Source organism: Myotis nattereri (genome assembly GCF_964212035.1).
Source record: "Myotis nattereri genome assembly, chromosome: 19".
Classification (NCBI taxonomy): Eukaryota; Metazoa; Chordata; class Mammalia; order Chiroptera; family Vespertilionidae; genus Myotis; species Myotis nattereri.
Genome location: NC_138095.1, coordinates 26983923 through 27000164, shown reverse-complemented (window position 1 = coordinate 27000164; position 16242 = coordinate 26983923). Strand labels below are relative to the sequence as shown.

The 16242-nt window shown below is 66.5% G+C and overlaps 1 protein-coding gene across 1 annotated transcript in view; it reads right to left on the bottom strand.

Moving 5' to 3' along the window:
* Nucleotides 1-5846: 5846 nt before the first annotated feature.
* Nucleotides 5847-16242, bottom strand: part of SPECC1L (sperm antigen with calponin homology and coiled-coil domains 1 like) — a 54229-nt gene continuing 43833 nt past the window's right edge. Inside the window, exons 14-16 of the mRNA XM_081114238.1 lie at nucleotides 9076-9192; nucleotides 8279-8338; nucleotides 5847-8057 (exon numbers count right to left, since the gene is read on the bottom strand). Of these exons, the coding sequence (XP_080970364.1) occupies nucleotides 7968-8057; nucleotides 8279-8338; nucleotides 9076-9192 (267 nt within the window). The 3' untranslated portion in view covers nucleotides 5847-7967. The remainder of the gene's footprint in view (nucleotides 8058-8278; nucleotides 8339-9075; nucleotides 9193-16242) is intronic.

Genomic DNA, 16242 nt, shown 5'->3' with positions numbered 1-16242 from the left:
GGCAGCGGCCCTTGTGGCGTCCCCTGACCCCAAGAGGCTCACAGCCCCTCCACGGGCCCAGGGCAAGCACAGCCCCTGTCCCTGGTCTGCCCGCTGCACCTGCCCCCGCAGCCATGCCCCCGCAGCCATGCCCCCGCAGCCATGCCCCCGCAGCCATGCCCGGCTCTCCCTCCGCCTGGCGAGGCTGCTCCTGAGAAGACGGGATGGGGGGGCAGTGACCCCGTCAGGCCCGAACCCAGGGGGGGCGGCGAGCTCTCGGGTCCACTGGTTGTCCTTGGAGCAGCCATTGTCCTTGAGGGGCTCCCGGGCTGCGGGACGGGGGGGGGGGGGGGGAGGACCTGCCCTTCAGGGGCCAGCACCAGCGAGGTCGCACACCAGGCCCCAGGGGGCACCGGGCGGCAGCCCCAGACCCCGCACCCTCCGGCCCCTGTGCCCAGAGCTCCTGTCCGCCCCGGAGCCGCCAGGACAGCTCTGAGGTCGGAGGTGACAGTCTGGGGTCAGAGGTGACAGTCTGGGGGCGCGGAGGTGACAGACTGGGGGCGCGGAGGTGACAGTCTGGGGGCGCGGAGGTGACAGACTGGGGTGCAGCTTGGGCTGCACAGCAGGGGCCAGGGGAGCTCAGGACCCCGGGTGGACGGGCCTGGGGAAGGGGGACCCCCTCCCCGCTTCTGGCTTCTCCCCGGCCCCGGCCCCAGCCCCGATGTGGGAGCCCGACCCCCATCGCAGTCGGGGGAGTGGAAGGGAAGCGGGGGCCGCGCCGGGACTCAGTGGGCTCTGCCCCTTGCCCGCCGCCGCCATCCCCCCTCCGCCGGGCAGCGTCCAGGGCGCGCCCCCACCCGCCCGCCCCCGGCCCCTCCTGGACCCCGAAGTCCGGTCCCCGCCACCCCGTTCACGGGACGGGCCCGCGCTCCGCTTTCTCGCCGCCCCGGGCGTGCGGGGTGCCCGGCGGGTGCCCACGGCGCCCCCTCCGACAGCGCCGCCTCCCGAGGCCCCGGTCCCGCGTCCCGCCCGCCGGCCCCGAGCCGCGCTCTGCGCCCCCAGCCCCGGCCGGGCGCCCGGACGGACCGAGGGCGGCTCCCCGTCACCGGCGGGTGCGGACGCCGACCCGGTGCCTCGCCGCCCGGGGCCCGCGCCCGTCCGCCCGCCCCCGCCGCGCACCGTCCCGACAGTCGGGGCGGCCGAGGGCTCAGGGTGTGCGACCCGCCGCCGCCCGCAGCCGCCACCCGGACCCCAGCCCGCGGGCTCCCTCCCGGCGGCGGGTGGGGAGGTCGGAGCGGCGGGCACCCAAGTGGGAGGGACCGGAGCCGCCGGCCCTGCCCCCGCCTGGCAGCCCCGACAGCCCCGGGCCCCGCCGCCCGCGACCCTCGGACCCCGGACCCCGGACCCCGGACCAGAACCCCGGACCCCGGACCCGGACCCGGCTGACCTGCCGCTGCGCGCCGCTCCGCTGTCTCGGCTGCCGCTCGGCTCCGGCTCCGGCTCCGGCTCCGGCCGCGCCGCTCACGGGCGCCCCCTGCAGGCGTCTCCGAGGCTGCGCTGTCCCCGCCCCGCCCGCCGCGCGGGGAAACCGAGGCCCCAATCGCGGGGGGACTGGGGGGCGGTGCCGCCGCCCGAAAGCCCGGCGATGCCACAGGGGAGCCCGGCCTGCTCCCCGGGGCGCCGTCGGCTCCGCCAGCGCCACACGCGCGCCCCTGCGACGTGTCTCGGCCCCAGACGCCCCGCCCCGCCCGGAGGCCCCGCTCTCCCCGCTGGAGGCCCCGCAGTCCTGCTGGCGGGGTGCCTGTGCCATCCCCTCCCCAGTGCCCGCTCCTCCGACACCCTTCCGTGGCCTGGAGACCGCCCCGCCTCCCGGCCGAGCTCGGGGCCTCGGGACGCCCCTGCCTGCCCCCCAGCCTGGCCCTCGCTCCCCGAATCTTGTTGGGCTGGGGTGTAGGTGGGGGTGGCCGCTCGGCTCAGAGGATGCCTCTGGCCCCCCTTTCCAAGGGCCCCTCCGCGCCCAGGTCCCGGAGCAAAGGGCGGGGAGTCACTTTCTGTTCCGATCGCGACCCTGGGGCCAGGAGAGGTGCCCCCCCACCCTCGCCCCCTGCAAGCCCCAGGCCCATGTCCTGGAGACTGCAAATCGCAACAACCTCACATCCGGCCCCAGCCCAGCTTGCAAGGGACGACCTTTGACCCCCGCCTCTGGAGACTGGAGTGGCGGAGGCACCAGCTGCGGCGGGTGGCCCAGGGCTGCAGGACGCTGCACTGACTGTCCTGGGCGACAGGGTCCCACGGAGAGGCCAGGGCGGAGGGGCCTGCCCAGGGCCGCTGGACCCCAGGCCTGAGGCCAGGGGGTGTCCCTGCACAGCAGCTGGGAGGAGCCAGCAGGTGGGAAGTGGGGTGCAGGTGCTTGGCCGCACATCTGGAGCCAGAGCCTGGACTGTGCCCACCACTTGCCCTGACTCCTGGCAGCGTTGGTCCCCTGGCAGCTCCCGGGCTGTGCCTGGAGCCTGTGCCCATGGGGCCAGGTCGCCCTCCATGAATGTCCCGTGGGCCCTCCCTCTGAGGCAGGGGAGGGGTGAGGAGGGCAAACGGGGAGAAGCCAGGGCCCCAACACACCTGGTGGGGCGAGGCGCCTGACAGTGTTCTCATGGGGACCGCCCTGTGACCTCCAGCCTGGCCCTGTCCCAACACCCCCCCCCCCACCCCTCTCATCAAGGCCTTTGTGGAGTCCCAGCTGCATATACCACCCCCACACCCTCCATTGAGGGGGTGGGGGACCGCAGGAGCCACCCCTATCTCCCCAGGCTCTTGCTCACCCCGTGAGGGAGCACCCCCGCCCCGGGTGGGGACACTGCCCTGCGTTGGCTGGGCTGCCTGTGTGGGCTCCCCCGGCCTCGCCTCCCCTGTAACGTGGGCTGTCTTGCTTCTGCCCTGCACCTCCTGAGCCAGCGTCAGGCAGGGGGGTACCAGCTGGGGGCCCTGCTGCTGGGACTCCGAGCAGGGTAAACGCCGACTGGGGGACAGCCCCCCTGCCCCCCGATTGGGCCCATAGTCATTCAAGTCCTAACTCAACAAGCAGGCGAGGCGCAGCGTGTCGCATCACCGGGGGCCCGGAAGGGGCGACGGGGGCTCATGGGGCAGAGACCCAGCCAACCTCATGGTCACTCTTGTTCCCCCCCCCGCCCCCCCCACATGGGCCCAGTGATGCTCTCCCCGCCATTTTCATTCTGGGGCCCAATGCCCTTCCCACCCAGACCACCTCGCGTGTGGCCAGGCCACACCTGCCCCACACTGGCCATTCCCCACCCTCGGGGCCAGAGTGCCAAAGCCCTCAGCGTTTCCCCCTGGGGCCCAGCGGACAGCCCCCCACATCGGTGTGGGTTCCCCAGCCCTGGGCAGCTGTATCCTCACGCCAGAGTGGCCCCAGACCCGTGTCCCCGGGAGGGAGAGCCAGGCCCCGCCCCACAGGGAAGGGGCTGCCCCCATGGTCCTGTGCTGTCCGTCACACACCTGGTCCAGGCCTCCGGTGTAGCCATTGCCCAGGGACCCTCCGGCTCAGCGGTGCCAGGAAGCAGACACACGTGGATGTGGGCACGGTTGACTCACACCTGCTCCGGGCTCTCCTGGGGGACCCCCTGCTGCTATGCCCCCCAGAGCCTGAGAGGCCGCACCCTGGCACGGAGCCTTGAGGTCACTTCCTTGACCTTGGCCTTGCTGCGCTCTCGCCAGCCCTGTGCCCCGTCCTGAGAGGCGGACGGAGTCCCCTGTGCAGGTCTTCACCTGGGCCAGACTCTCAGGAGAGAGGGAGCCCCTATGGGGGGGACACAGGCCTGCTGCCCCTCAGTGGGCACGGGATGCCCCTGCCCGGCCCCAGCGGCCCCAGCCCAGGCTCTGAAGGCTGTGGGCACCCGCCCTTCCGCACAGGCCGGGCTCCTGGGGCCAGGCGGGGCCAGCTGGGCTCCTGGCCCCCTCCCCACCGGGGCCTTTGTTCCTGGCCAGGATGCACCTGGGTGGCCTCTGGCCCCGGATTGTTTGCTGCAGGGCCAGCTGGGCCTCCTCCTGGAGAAAGAAATGCCAGACCCAGGACCAAGCGCGGGTGGGTGCTGACCAACTTCTCCAAAGGGGAGGGGCCCCGGGCACTTCCTGGGGCTCCGGGATTGAGGAAGTGGGGGGCTCGCAGGAGGGGCTGTCCAGACTAAGGCAGCCCCGAGAAGGCGACTCACCCCCGAGACGCTCCCCAGCGCCCAGCCTCAGGAGCAAGGCCACCCCCAGCCTCGCCTCCCCCAGCCCCGCCCAGGGAAGATGCTCCAGCCCATCCTGGCTTCGGGGCTCAAACAGCAGCCCCACTAGGAACCCCGAGCCCCGGGCGAATGGGCGCATGCATCCGCGGAGATGGGAGACGGAGGCCAGGGGCGTGGCCTAGCCTGGGCTGTGTCGGGGGCAGGGACAGCCCTGTGCGTGCTGGGGCCTCTACTCAACACCCGAAGGGTGGCCCTGAGCAGGAGCCCCGACACCACTGGCAGCAGCCGCCACCCCCAGGCCCACCCCCCTGCACCCCTACCCTAGGCCTCACCCCATCCACTTCAGAGAGCAGGGGGGTGGGAGCAGAGTCCAGCGGGAGACCCCTTCTCGGGGTTCCCCTATTGCAGAGGTGGGAACAGCCCTGACCTGTCACCGGTGCTGGTGGCAGACCTGTGTGGCTGGCGGGTGAGGCCGGGGTCAGCGCTGGCTGTGTGCCACCAGGACACAGTGCGTGCCCAGTCCGAGGCGATGGACAGGGTGTGGGGTCCTTTCTGGATCTCTCTCTGCCCTGAGGAATGCCTTCCTGCTTTTACTCACCAAAGCCATGGCCCAAAAAGGTTCTAGAACCTTCCCTAAGTCAAGGTTAAAAGGATTCCCTTCCCACAAGTGCTGCCCTGGGGCGGGCAGAGTGTCAGGCTGAAGGAAGTGGAGCCCTGGGTCAGCTCTGCCAGGAGCCAGGTGACCTGTCGCCCGAGGGCACCACCGCCTCTGAGGCCAGGAAGTCACCCGACAGGAAGGCGTTTGGGGGGCACCCCCACCCGAAGGGCATCAGCTACGCCAGCCAGTGCTGCCCCCACTGCCCGGGTGCAGGCGAGGTCCCCTCTGCCGCTGCCACCGGGTCCACTCCGTGCAGGGCCAGCAGTTTGGCTGCGCACACCAAGTGCACACGAGCTCCTGGTCGCAGCCACAGCCTGGCCCGGGGGGTGGCGAGGAGCCAGAGCCCCGCGGTCCTGGCTCGGTGCCCCCACTCCCAGTCCCAACCCCAGGATGGGGGCGCTGTGTTCTGGAGTCCGGCCACCTCGGGCTCAACAGCACTGTCACCCCCCAACTCAGGTGGTGGGGTTTGGGCCTCTGGATGGACCCCCGACTCTGGGGAGGGGGTGCAGGCCCAGGAAGGGCGCCTCGGGTCACAGTGCAGTGCGGGAGGTGGCTCACACATGCGTGTGACATGTGACATGTGCACCGTGCCGAGACGCGGTGCCGTTCCCGGCTGTGCTCACGGATCCGTGATCATTCCACGCAAGATGCAGGAGAAAAAGGCCTGACTGGTTGGGTGCCTCTGGGGGTATAATCGTCGATTTCTAGGTTTCTCTGAGGCCGGGGCCCCCATCTTACAGGACAGCTTGGCGCTCCTGGGGTCTCAGGACCCGACTCACCTGGGCCAGGCCCCACCTTGGGCCTGGGCATCGGCCAAGGCCGTGGCTGTGCAGCGCAGCCCAGGGTGCGACCTGCCCCAGCTTCTCCCAGGTCCCCCCTCAGCCAGTCCCAGGAGGCGGCCGGGGTCCCTCCCACGTGAGGTCAGAGGGCAGCAGGAGGTTGTGCACTAGGAAAGCCCAGCCGGACATGTTTCAACAACTTTAATACATTTAAGAGCATTTAATACAACAAAGTAAAAGCATCGCCAACGCAAGCCCTGGCCCTTTCGCAGGGATGCTCATGCTCGGAAGGAACCGAGGCAAACGACTTTCTGGAAGCTTCTTGTGACGTGCCGCTGGGCTACGGCACCTGAGGGTCATGCTTAGGCGTGTGACCACCCAGAACCACTCTGTGATAGGATCCTATTGGAAAAAACCACGAAGTCACGCTTCTGGAATCTTCTGCAGACCCACGTGCAGATGTGGGCAGCCTGGCCTGGTGCCCCTGCATGGCCTGTTGTCAGGGAGACGGTGGACCCCCAGACAGGCGGGCCTGGGGCCAACCCTCCTCTTGGCCACCCTCTGCCCTCCCAATGGCCCCAGGGCATGACCTGGACGCGGCCGGCCACGTGGGCACAGCCCATCAGCAGGCGCTGCCTGAGCTGCCAGGGCCGGCTCACCCGGCTGGGAAGGGGCAGGTGTGAACTGCAGACCAAGAAAGTCTCTTCGTTGGACCAGAGGCTCCCCCAATGTCATGAATAACAACGCGCAGCCTGCAGTCGGACACGGGTGCCCACAGGCCCGTGAGGGAAGGGGAGGACCCAGGTGGGCGGTGAAGGCCCCACGGCAGCGCCTGTCCACAGAGCCACCAGGAGCAGCACCGGCGGGAGGACCGGCAGGAGGCGCCCACTCAGGGCTGTGTGTCCGCGGGGCTGGGCTCTGCGCCCCAGCTTCTCCTTTCTTAGCCCAATGGGGGCGTCTTACAGAAAGCCCCCCAGGCAGCAGCCAAGCAGCCAGGGCAGGAGACTCACAGCCACCTGTGACCCGGCCAGCGAGCCGCACACACGCCCAGCTGCTCCGTCACCATCACTCTCTTCTCGGCTACAGACACGCCCCGCTCCTGGTCGAGAGCGTGCTGGAATGCAGACCCGGGCCCGCTGGCCGGCGGGTGGCCTTCCGTGGGCCCCTCCTGGCAGCGTGGCTGGGGCAGCGAGCCTGCTTCCCCTGCGACTTCCCAGGTGCTAACAGGTGCATCCGACCCCGGCTCCTGCGCCCGTGCTCGTGAGACCTGGGCTCCCCGTCCCAGGAAGGACCGAGTCCTCCCAGAGTCGCACCAACAGGACAGAACGCCCGGGGGAGCAAGGCTTTGGTTCAAACTGCAGAAGGGGGGTCACAAGGCCGCCTGTGGCCTGGGACGTGACCAGCGTTGCCCGGCCAGGGCCCGGGCCTCCGGGCGGCAGCTCCCCTCGCAGGAGTTAAGGCACTTCCTCCCGTTCCGCCCAGGAGGCTGCACGCAGGCAGCGCGCAGTGACCGCCTTCCGCCGCCCGGGCCCCTGCGAGCCTGCGAGCCGTCCCGTTTTCTCCTGCCGCGTCCACCTTCGTTCTGCTGTCGCCACGCTGACGTCCAGTTTGTGCTTCATCTCCAGGCTTAGGAAACCAGGTAACTTTGGTGCTAACACAACAGGAGCTACTTTCCCTCGATATTGCTCATGAGAAAAAACCCACATTTTTTAACTAGAGAATTCCTTACGATCAGGTCTTTTAGGTCACAGCTGAGTTTCCACGCCCCCTCAAGGCCGGAGAAGCGGTTGTCTCCCGCGTCGGGGGCCGGCGGCAGCAGAGGGCGGGGGAGCCCGACTTCGTCACCACCGGCTCCGTCTGAGAACTGCATGGCACTGGCATGACAGTCCTGCGCCCCGCGGCTGGGCGACACCCCTGGAAACCAAGCCCACGTCAAGCGGGGCCCACTCGGTGCCGGAGCAGGAAGCTGCCCTGGGGGCAGAGCTGGCGGAAGCTTTCCCCCGGAGCTGCCCTCCCCGTGCAGCTGTGCACGCGCCTGTTTACACGCCCCAGCCTCACAGCTCAGCGTTCTCTTCCGGGGAAACTCAGCGCCGACGGGCATGCGTGGCGTCTGAGCCCACGCTGACCGCTGACGGGACAGGCCAAGGGGAGGAGCCTGCTTGGAGTCTGGCCACCCAGGCCCGAGTGCTCCCGCCCCGGAGGCCTGGGCTGCAGGCTCGCACGCTGGGGCCGCCTGGAGTTGCTGAAAGCTTCATGGGCGTAGCGAATGGTGCTGGTGGCGCCTGTGGCCGGGGCCGTCGGGGGTGCTCAGGTCTCGAAGTACTTGTAGATCGCCGTCACGTACAGCATCACGTTCTGCCAATCGGGCCGCTCCGTTCGCACCATCTCATTAATGTCCTGGCAGAGAAGGGAAGGCCTGGTTAGAGTTCCCTGGCACCTCTCGGGCTGGGCAGGGCCTCGGAGGCCTCTGGTCTAAGCCCATCACCCCTCAGAGGCTGGACGCCTGCTCCATTTCTACCAGGGGCCCGGACGCGGCGCCCACAGGCATCTCCCTTCACGAGGAGCAAGCGCTTCCTCACAGAAAGGGGCCCCGGCGGGACTGGGGGCGGGGGGCTCACCAGGGTGGACTTGATGCCGACACTCTCCGCCGCCTGGAAGGCCAGGGTGAAGTTCCTTCGCTGCAAAAGAGACAGTGTGAGGGGTCTGCACCGGGTGCGCTGGGGCAGCCCGGCCTCCACGTGCCACCAAAGCACATCCAGGCGAGTCCTCAGGACCCCGCTGGACGCCGGGCCAGCAAGGTGCTGACTGCCCCTCACAGGCCCGGCCACGCACGTGTGCCTTCTCACTACAGAAAGGTCACTCCCAACCATCAGCCCTCAGCCACCAGAGCCCCAAACGCTGAACAGAAATAAGCCCCTGTTGAGAGTTTCCTCCCTGTGGGAACTTCAAGGCTGTCTGAAGCGCATGAGGGGCTGAAGGTGGGGTGCGCAGGGGCCGGAGGAGAGCTGTCCCCTGACCTGTCCCCAAGCAGCTGCCTGACGGGATGCTCAGACCACTGCCTGGTTCGCGGGGCTCGGCTTCAGCCATCCTGGGCCTGGAGGGGCGGAGACGGGCTGGGACGGTGGGTGCTGCTCACACCTTGGGCACCTCCCTCTGCCAGTGCTCGTGAAGCCCTTGATCTTACATGTCGCCCTGGGAAGGGCGGGCGGCTCCGCCGGGGAAGTCATTACCCGCAAACGCCCGCCCGAGGAGGGTGAGGCTGGCTCAGCACTGATGCTCTAGGGCCAGAATAAGAGCAGGGGCCGGCCACCAGGGCCGCGCGTGGCCCATCGATGGGGGGCTCTGCCTCCCCTCCCCACACCCCCTGGCTCCCTGGGTGAGGACGCCAGGGCTGCCAATCCGCAGCCTGCCTCACCTTGTCTTGGCCGTTGAGCTCCTGGTAGGGAATGTGGGCTGGGAGGTACGTGTGCAGGAGGGCACAGAAGGCCAGCCCGTCGTTCCAGCTGCTGCTGAAGTTTGTAATGTCGATGTTCTGCAGGAGAAGGAGGGAAACACATGAGCAACACGCTGGTCTTCTCAGGAGAATGCTGAGGAGGTGGAGGAGTCTGGGCCGCCACATGGCCTCTGGAGCAAGCACGGGGGCTGGGCCACGCCCAAGGCCTGGCTGTGTCCGTGACTGGCCCTTTCCTCCACGCCCCCAACCCCCGCCCGCAGATCGCTGCCATCGGTGGCAAACATTGGAGCTGCCCTCCCCACCTGGAGGAACCTGGGTGCACGTCCCACAGCCCTGCAGCCTCACGGGCACTGGGAAGGGAGGGTCCGAGCCAGCCTGCACTTGCCCCCATCTCAGTCCCAGGAAGCAGCCAGTAGGGGGGAACCTGTCCAGGGAAGTGACCTGTCCAAGGTGCTGGGCTGCAGCAGCGGGGACAGGGATGGGAACCGTGTCCCGAGCACCCTACAGGGGTGTGCCATGTGATTCTCACACGCACCCAGGGGCGCTTGGGAGGCTGGGCGAGAGGCCCGGGTGGCACAGCGGATCCGGTGATGACTGACACTCGGCCTAAGTGCCCAGCCCGACCGCTTTCCTCATCCATCTGGCCCCTCACGAGAGAGCCAGGGCAGCGGGCAGCGGTGAGGGCCACGGGGCCAGGGGCTCTCAGTGCGCCCCGCGCTGCCAGGCAGGCAGCACACGCTGAGTTCCCAGCCTCGCCCCCGAGGTCACGTTTGCTGCTGGAGGAAAACAAATCCCCGCTTCCTGCCGCGGGGCCCTGCTCCAGCTCCTGAAGGGCAGGCGTCTCTGGCAGAGCCGCCTACGTGCCTGGCCTCACCGCGCCTCCCGGCCCCGGCTCCTGCACGAGAGGAAACCGCTGCGCCCAGCTCCCAGCTGTGGAAACCCCAGCCTGGCCCAGCTTCCTCCAGACAGACGCGCCCGGCCTGGAGCCCTCAGTCGGAGCAGCGCTGCCACTTGCAAAGCATGAGGAGCGACTTGAGAAAGAGGAAACCACGGCCCCCGGGCTTCCTGGGCAGGGGCTGGCTTCAACCTGACAACCAGGCTCCAAACCCAAGCAGCCCAGCCCACACCCAGGCAGGCTGCCCGGGGACCCCGGCCCTCGGGAGGCTGCAGGGAGGCCAGACCCGCCTCCCACCCAGCAGACACCAGGCCCACAAGCACCAGGCCCGACTGAGAACTGAGAGCCCCTCCCCGTCCCCTCCCTCCCCCGGTCCCGAGAGGCCCAGGGGAGTGACCCAGCCCTGGGAGCTGAGGTGCCACCGAGGACGTGGGGAAAGCCTCCCTCACTGCTTACGGCTGAGATGGGACTCCTACCACCATGCGACAGACAGGTGTGCATACAAGCTGGTCCTCGGCTGAACGTGCCTTGGTTTCCCCTCTGGGGCCCTCATTTCACAGCCACTGCACCCCCTTGACACGCGGCAGGGCTCACAGAAACAAGTGTGTGCACGAGAGGCACACCTGCATTAGGAGCCAGAGGAGCGGCTGTCCCACAGGAGCCCGCTCGCTGACCACTCATCCCGAAGCGGTGCCAGTGCCCAGCGAGGCCCCTGCCTGCACCCCGGCCCCCGGGATGGCCGTGCCCATGGGGAGCCCCAGCCCAGCGCAGAGCAGTGGTGCCAGGGCCCTAACTGGTTTCCTTGGTGATGGAGCCAGAGGGGCCTGCACTCGCCTCGCCATCGCCCTCCCCTCCGCTGCAGCCTGGACCCCACGGCAGGGCTGTGAGAGGAAGGGCGGCACTTCCCTCGCTGCTTTCTGTGTAGGTGGCACCAGCACGGGCGTCCTCTGCGCCGCCTGCCCCAGCCCAGGTGCCAGTGCTGCCGGGAGCGGCTTCGGCCTGGAAGTGGCGTACAGACCCGCCCACGGAGAGGCCGAGCCGTTAACACTAGGGAACTATAGGCCGTCCACACCTGGGGGGGTGACAGTGTTTGCTTGTTGAGGAGAAGAAAGTCCTTCCAACTGCTGGTGTTCATTCAGAACGCACGGGCGGGAACCTGCTCTGTATCAACCACCTGCTGCAACGTGGCTCAAACGGCAGCAGCAGCTGCTCCCCGCCCCCCCCCCGCCCCCCCCCCCCCCTCGTGACCCACAGAGAAAGCAGCGACAGGCCTCCCCTGGCGGGGAGGAGAGGAGGCACAGAGCCTGTGCGCAGGGGCCCGGGGACGGATGGTCATGGGAGGGCGTGCACCCACTCGATGAGTCCTCCCCTGGCCCCGGCGCTGCTCAGGCCTTGCTACCCGAGGGGCCGTCTGATAGGACAGAGCCCGACAGGTGGGCCCAGTGTGGACCTGGCCTCAGGAGGCTTTCAGGGGCGTGTGGCTGAGCTGAGGGCACGGGATGCCAGGAGGGCTGGGTGGCAGCCACAGAGGCCCGGTGAGGCGGGCAGGAAGGTCTCAGGGCTGAAGCAGAGGGACCTGGGGACAGGCTGGACACCAGGAGGGAGAGCGCGTGTGGTGCCAAGGACGACGTGGCTTCTGCCGCCAGGAAGGAGCGCATGGGAATGGGGACGGTGCAAAACTCAGGCGGGGGGGGGGGGGGGGGACCTGCATGTCTGATGCAGCGCGATCAATGGGGTGCCTCTGAGACACCCCCTGGGGGGCACCAGGTGGTGCGGACCTGAGGGCCCAGAACTCGGAGGGGTGGGGGGACTGAAGCAGTGTCCAGGTGAGGTCACCCAGGGACAGCACGTGGGCAGGAAGGGTCTAGACCCAGCCCCCGGCATCGCACAGGTGGAGGCGCGCCGAGGAGAGCGAGCTTCCCGGGGACTCGGGCGGCCAGGCAGGGGCCAGGAGCCGAAGGTGGAGAGCTCACGTGGTCAGCAGCATTCGTGCTGCGAGAGGACAAGACTTGCAAAGTGCCCTCAATGCAGTTAGCATTCGGTCGCCTTTCATCACGGTGAGCGAAGAGCACTCACCGCCTTGTAAGAGCCACCACATCGTGAAGTCACACGGCCTGTCCTGGCTATGGCTGCCCCAGGGCCTTTCCCCGCCGTGTGTATTTACAGGTTGGACGGATTTCTATCCTCAAAAGCGGCGTTTTCGGGCCGAGGAAAGCACTGCGTCTCCCCAGGCGGAGGGCGGCTGGTGCTCTGCAGGTCAGCGAGGGGCGGGCCACGGGGCCGCCTCCACCCCCGTGCTCTCGCTCCTGAACCCACAGCTCTGGGCAGCCAGCGGCCCCTTTAAGTCAACGATTCTTAAAGCCAAAAGCTGGCCATGCGAGGGGACCGTGCCCCCAGGGAAGGCTGCTCCCGTTCACCCTTCACAGGCCATGGTGCCCAGCTCTCGGGGGAAACAATTTGCTTGTTAAACTAGAGCTAGAGACACAGCCGTCACAGCGAAAGCTCCTCGTTAGGGAATGCAGGGCTTGCCTTGGTTTCCGGTCCCTGCAGGGCTTTCTGCTGCGCACGGTAAGTCTATGTCTGACCCGGGGACACAACAAAGGGGGATGACAGGCGCCAGAACAAAAGTTCAAAAAGCTTTCAGCAGAGGAGGGGGCACTCCGCCCCATTTCCCCCGAAGGCGCACGTCTTTCCTCCCGGAGTGTCACCGAGTGTGACCTGCCAGGGCAGGCGGCGCAGCCGGGGCCACAGGGGCATCTGCTGTCCTTTCCACGCGCATCGCAGCGGAGGCTGGTGAAGCCGCGGCGCCGCATGCCCTCTGCAGAGCGACCTGGCTGGGCGTTGCCCACTCGCTGCTTCTCGAGCTGGGACAGACCCGCCCGCTCCTGTCCCTTCAGATCTGCCGCCGTCCCTCCTGTGGCCTTCAGATGGCCCCTCCGGTGCCTGTATATGCACTGCGAGTGGAGGCGCGGGGAGTGAGCGCCAAGAAATTACACAGATCTACACACGCACCCGTCATAAAACTTCTTAAAATGTCTTAATTTGTCTCAAGTTTAGTTAAGGGCCATAAAATCCCCAAATACCACATGTTCTTTAAATAGTTACTGAAGTCCTGCCCTATTTAAGGAAACGCCACTTTCATGGGCATCGGGCGAGCAGCCAGAAGCCATGACTCATCTGTTAGCACGCGCAGCACCATTTCCCTGTGCCTGCCCACAGCCTGGCACGGGCAGAGCGGGGCCTTCCCACGACTGGTCCCTGGGATGACACGCACTGGGGGGGTCACAGATCCCTGCAGGAGGCCGGAGTTACAATCCAACCCGGCCCACAGGCCTCAGCTGCTCTGCCGACGGGGCAGGGTGTGGAGGTGTGTGAGTGGGAGTGAGGCAGGTAGGGGTGCTCTGCTGGGTGGGCGGTGCTGGACACAGTGTCTAAGAGGGAAAGCTCATCTGGAGACGGGGTCCCATCCCCAGGAGTGATGCTAACGCAGACGGCCCAGGAGGCCCTGGGGTGGTGGCAGATGCTGCGGGGTGCCAGGCCGTGTGCTGTCAATGGCAGACCCACTCTGGCTGCAGATCGGAGGTGTCTCCTGGGGACTTCTCCTTTTGACGTTGAGCCAAGCGCTGCTCCAGGTCAGGGAAGGGGAGGTGGCATGTGTCCGGGGGCCCCCAGAGGTCCGAGTGTTAAAGAGGGAGGGAGGGAGGAAGCCAGGGCGCCAGCCCAGGGTGACCACCAGCCCCGAAGACAGAGTCCCGGTCTTGTGTCCCTGGGGCGCGGGGGTGCCATGGGGACCATTATGATGGGGGAGGGGGGAGGTTCCAGTGAGGACCCTCCATCCTCACTGAGCATCAGAATCCCCCACAAACCTTTTCCAGGTGACACGCGCTTGGCTCTACTCTGGAGAGGCTGCCCCAACCGACAGGCATCCTTTTCTTTAGGCCCCGACGGCCTGAGCTGCAGCCAAGGCAGGACCCCAAGCGAAGGACTCCAGGGGGCTGGACGGCACCGGCCCAGCCTGGGGGTCGCTCATGATCCTGAGCGTGGGCAAACCCGGGAGAGAACCAGGCACTGGGTGGACCTCACTGTGGGGAAAGGAGGGTGAGGCACAGGCAGCCTGCACGGAGGCGGCCGCGTCGGGGAGGAAGTGACCGCGCTCAACGAGAGACGGACGGGTCTGACTGCTCCAGCCGGAACCCGAGTGTCTCTTAACAGGCCACTGGATTGGTTTCCACACCGACAAGGGACATCGTGGCAGAGGAAAAACGGCAAAACACCTAAAAGAGGGAACGCACCTGCAGCCACCCACTCTTGGGTGCTTCTCTCCAGAGCCACCACTCCAGGCTCAGCTGGCGTTTCCTGCAGCGCAGCCAATGGGGGGAAGGCTCACCCCCTTCTTCGCACCAAGGACAGCCTGGCCGCCGTGGGAGGACCCGAGGCACTGCCCACGGGGCCGCGTGTGGCACGTTCTCCCGACCCCAGGCTCCCTTTCTCTGGCTTTATTTTACACACACGGTGCTACAAGTCCTTTTTGTTGGCCTCCTGGTATAAAACCATTAGAATGCAGCTAGAGAGGGGTTCCGGGCCAGCAGGAGGGCTACGGCGACAGCTGAGAGAAACAGAGAGGCCCCTCAAAACTGGGTTCCCCAGAGCACAGTAAGGAATGCTTATCACTGTAAATATGAGACGTGAAGACAGTTAAATTATGCCAGAGCAAGGTATAACTTTAAAAGGCCTAGAAATATTGTTTCAAAAATAATTCTGAAGTCCCTTGAGGGCAAGGGCCATGCTCTAGACTGCAATTATGTCCCTCCGTGTAGTTCATGACCTCTCTGTGCACAGCTAAGTGTTAGAGCTCACGATTGATTTAGAGCAAGAAAAAAAATTGAAATTAAAAATGTCATCAGTTTCGATGCCTGAAGAAGAGATTGCGTTACGAAGAGACATCCGTAAAAGCCCAGGGCCACAGCCACGTTTAGGTGCATACAGGCTCCCTCAGCTTTTAAGCTTTGTACTTCCTCGTGTTCCAGGGTTTGCAACCGAATGTACAACAGAGTGAAGCCACGGCAGAGCCGGTGTGGGCCAGGCAGGCCAAGGGGCTGATGGGAAGTCCCGCTGCTGGAGGACACCCTGGGGCTCTGAAAGGCGAGGCTCAGGCCCTGGGCGCAGGGCACCAGAGGCTGCAGAGGGAGCCCCGTCCCACGGGCACAGGGAGAGCCTTACCAGAGGCCACTGAGCACCGGTTCCTTCTCGTCCGGGAGGCCATGTTTTTAAAAAATCATTCTAAGCTTCTGCCAAGTTGGTGTCACATGATGAGCTTCTCCCCGCACGTACAGAAGGGACAGAGCCTCCGTGGCAGAGTGAGTTTTTAAAATGGCCATAACCGTGGCAGCTGGCTGTGCCCACCCAGAGAGGCGCCTCTCCCTGCCTGGGAACTGAAGCCTGTGGCTGCCTGGACAACCAGCACGTGTGACGCCCAGGCTGGTCATAAGAGGCCGGCGGCGCTGGGCCGGCTCTCTCGGGACACCCGGGAGGAAGTCCAGGCCATACGGAGCGGCCGCATGTGGGTTTCCGGTCACGGCCAGTGAAAGTCTCACCAACAGCCACATCACCCACCAGACACGTGAGGGCGGCGTCCAAAATGGGACTCACCCTGCAGGGCCTCACATGACCTGAGTGGAGCAGCCCTGAGCTGTCCCCACGAGCCCCTCAATCCCGGGTTGATGAGTTACGTCAGTGCCATCATTGAACGGCATCCACGCTGGAGGCGGGGCTTGTTATACAGCGGCTGGTAGCCAGTCCGCTTCTTCCTCCCGAACCTGGAGCCCATGTGTAAAAGGAACTACAGGTGAGCCTTGAACAGCTCGTCCGCCCCGAGGGCAGCCCAGTGAGGGATTGGCCCCAGGGTCCCCGAGGGAACCAGACCCACGGGTGCCAAGTCCCCTGTACAAAACGGCCTAGATCAGTGCCCAGGCAGCCCGCTGCACGCACTGAAGCAAACCCGCGTATGGGGGAGCCCACAGTTCCCATCTGCGTTGTTCGAGGGTTAACTGTAGGGTCCCTCCTCCCTCCATCATCTGGTGGTTAATCACCCTTCCCGTAATTATAGATCGAGACAGCAATACGCATCTTTACAAATAACCTGCAGAGAGGTCACCCTAAAGTTCCTGACTGACCTCAGGCTAAACTCATTTCTGGAAGCCAGAGCCTCAGGCACGCAATGCAATTAGCCTGGC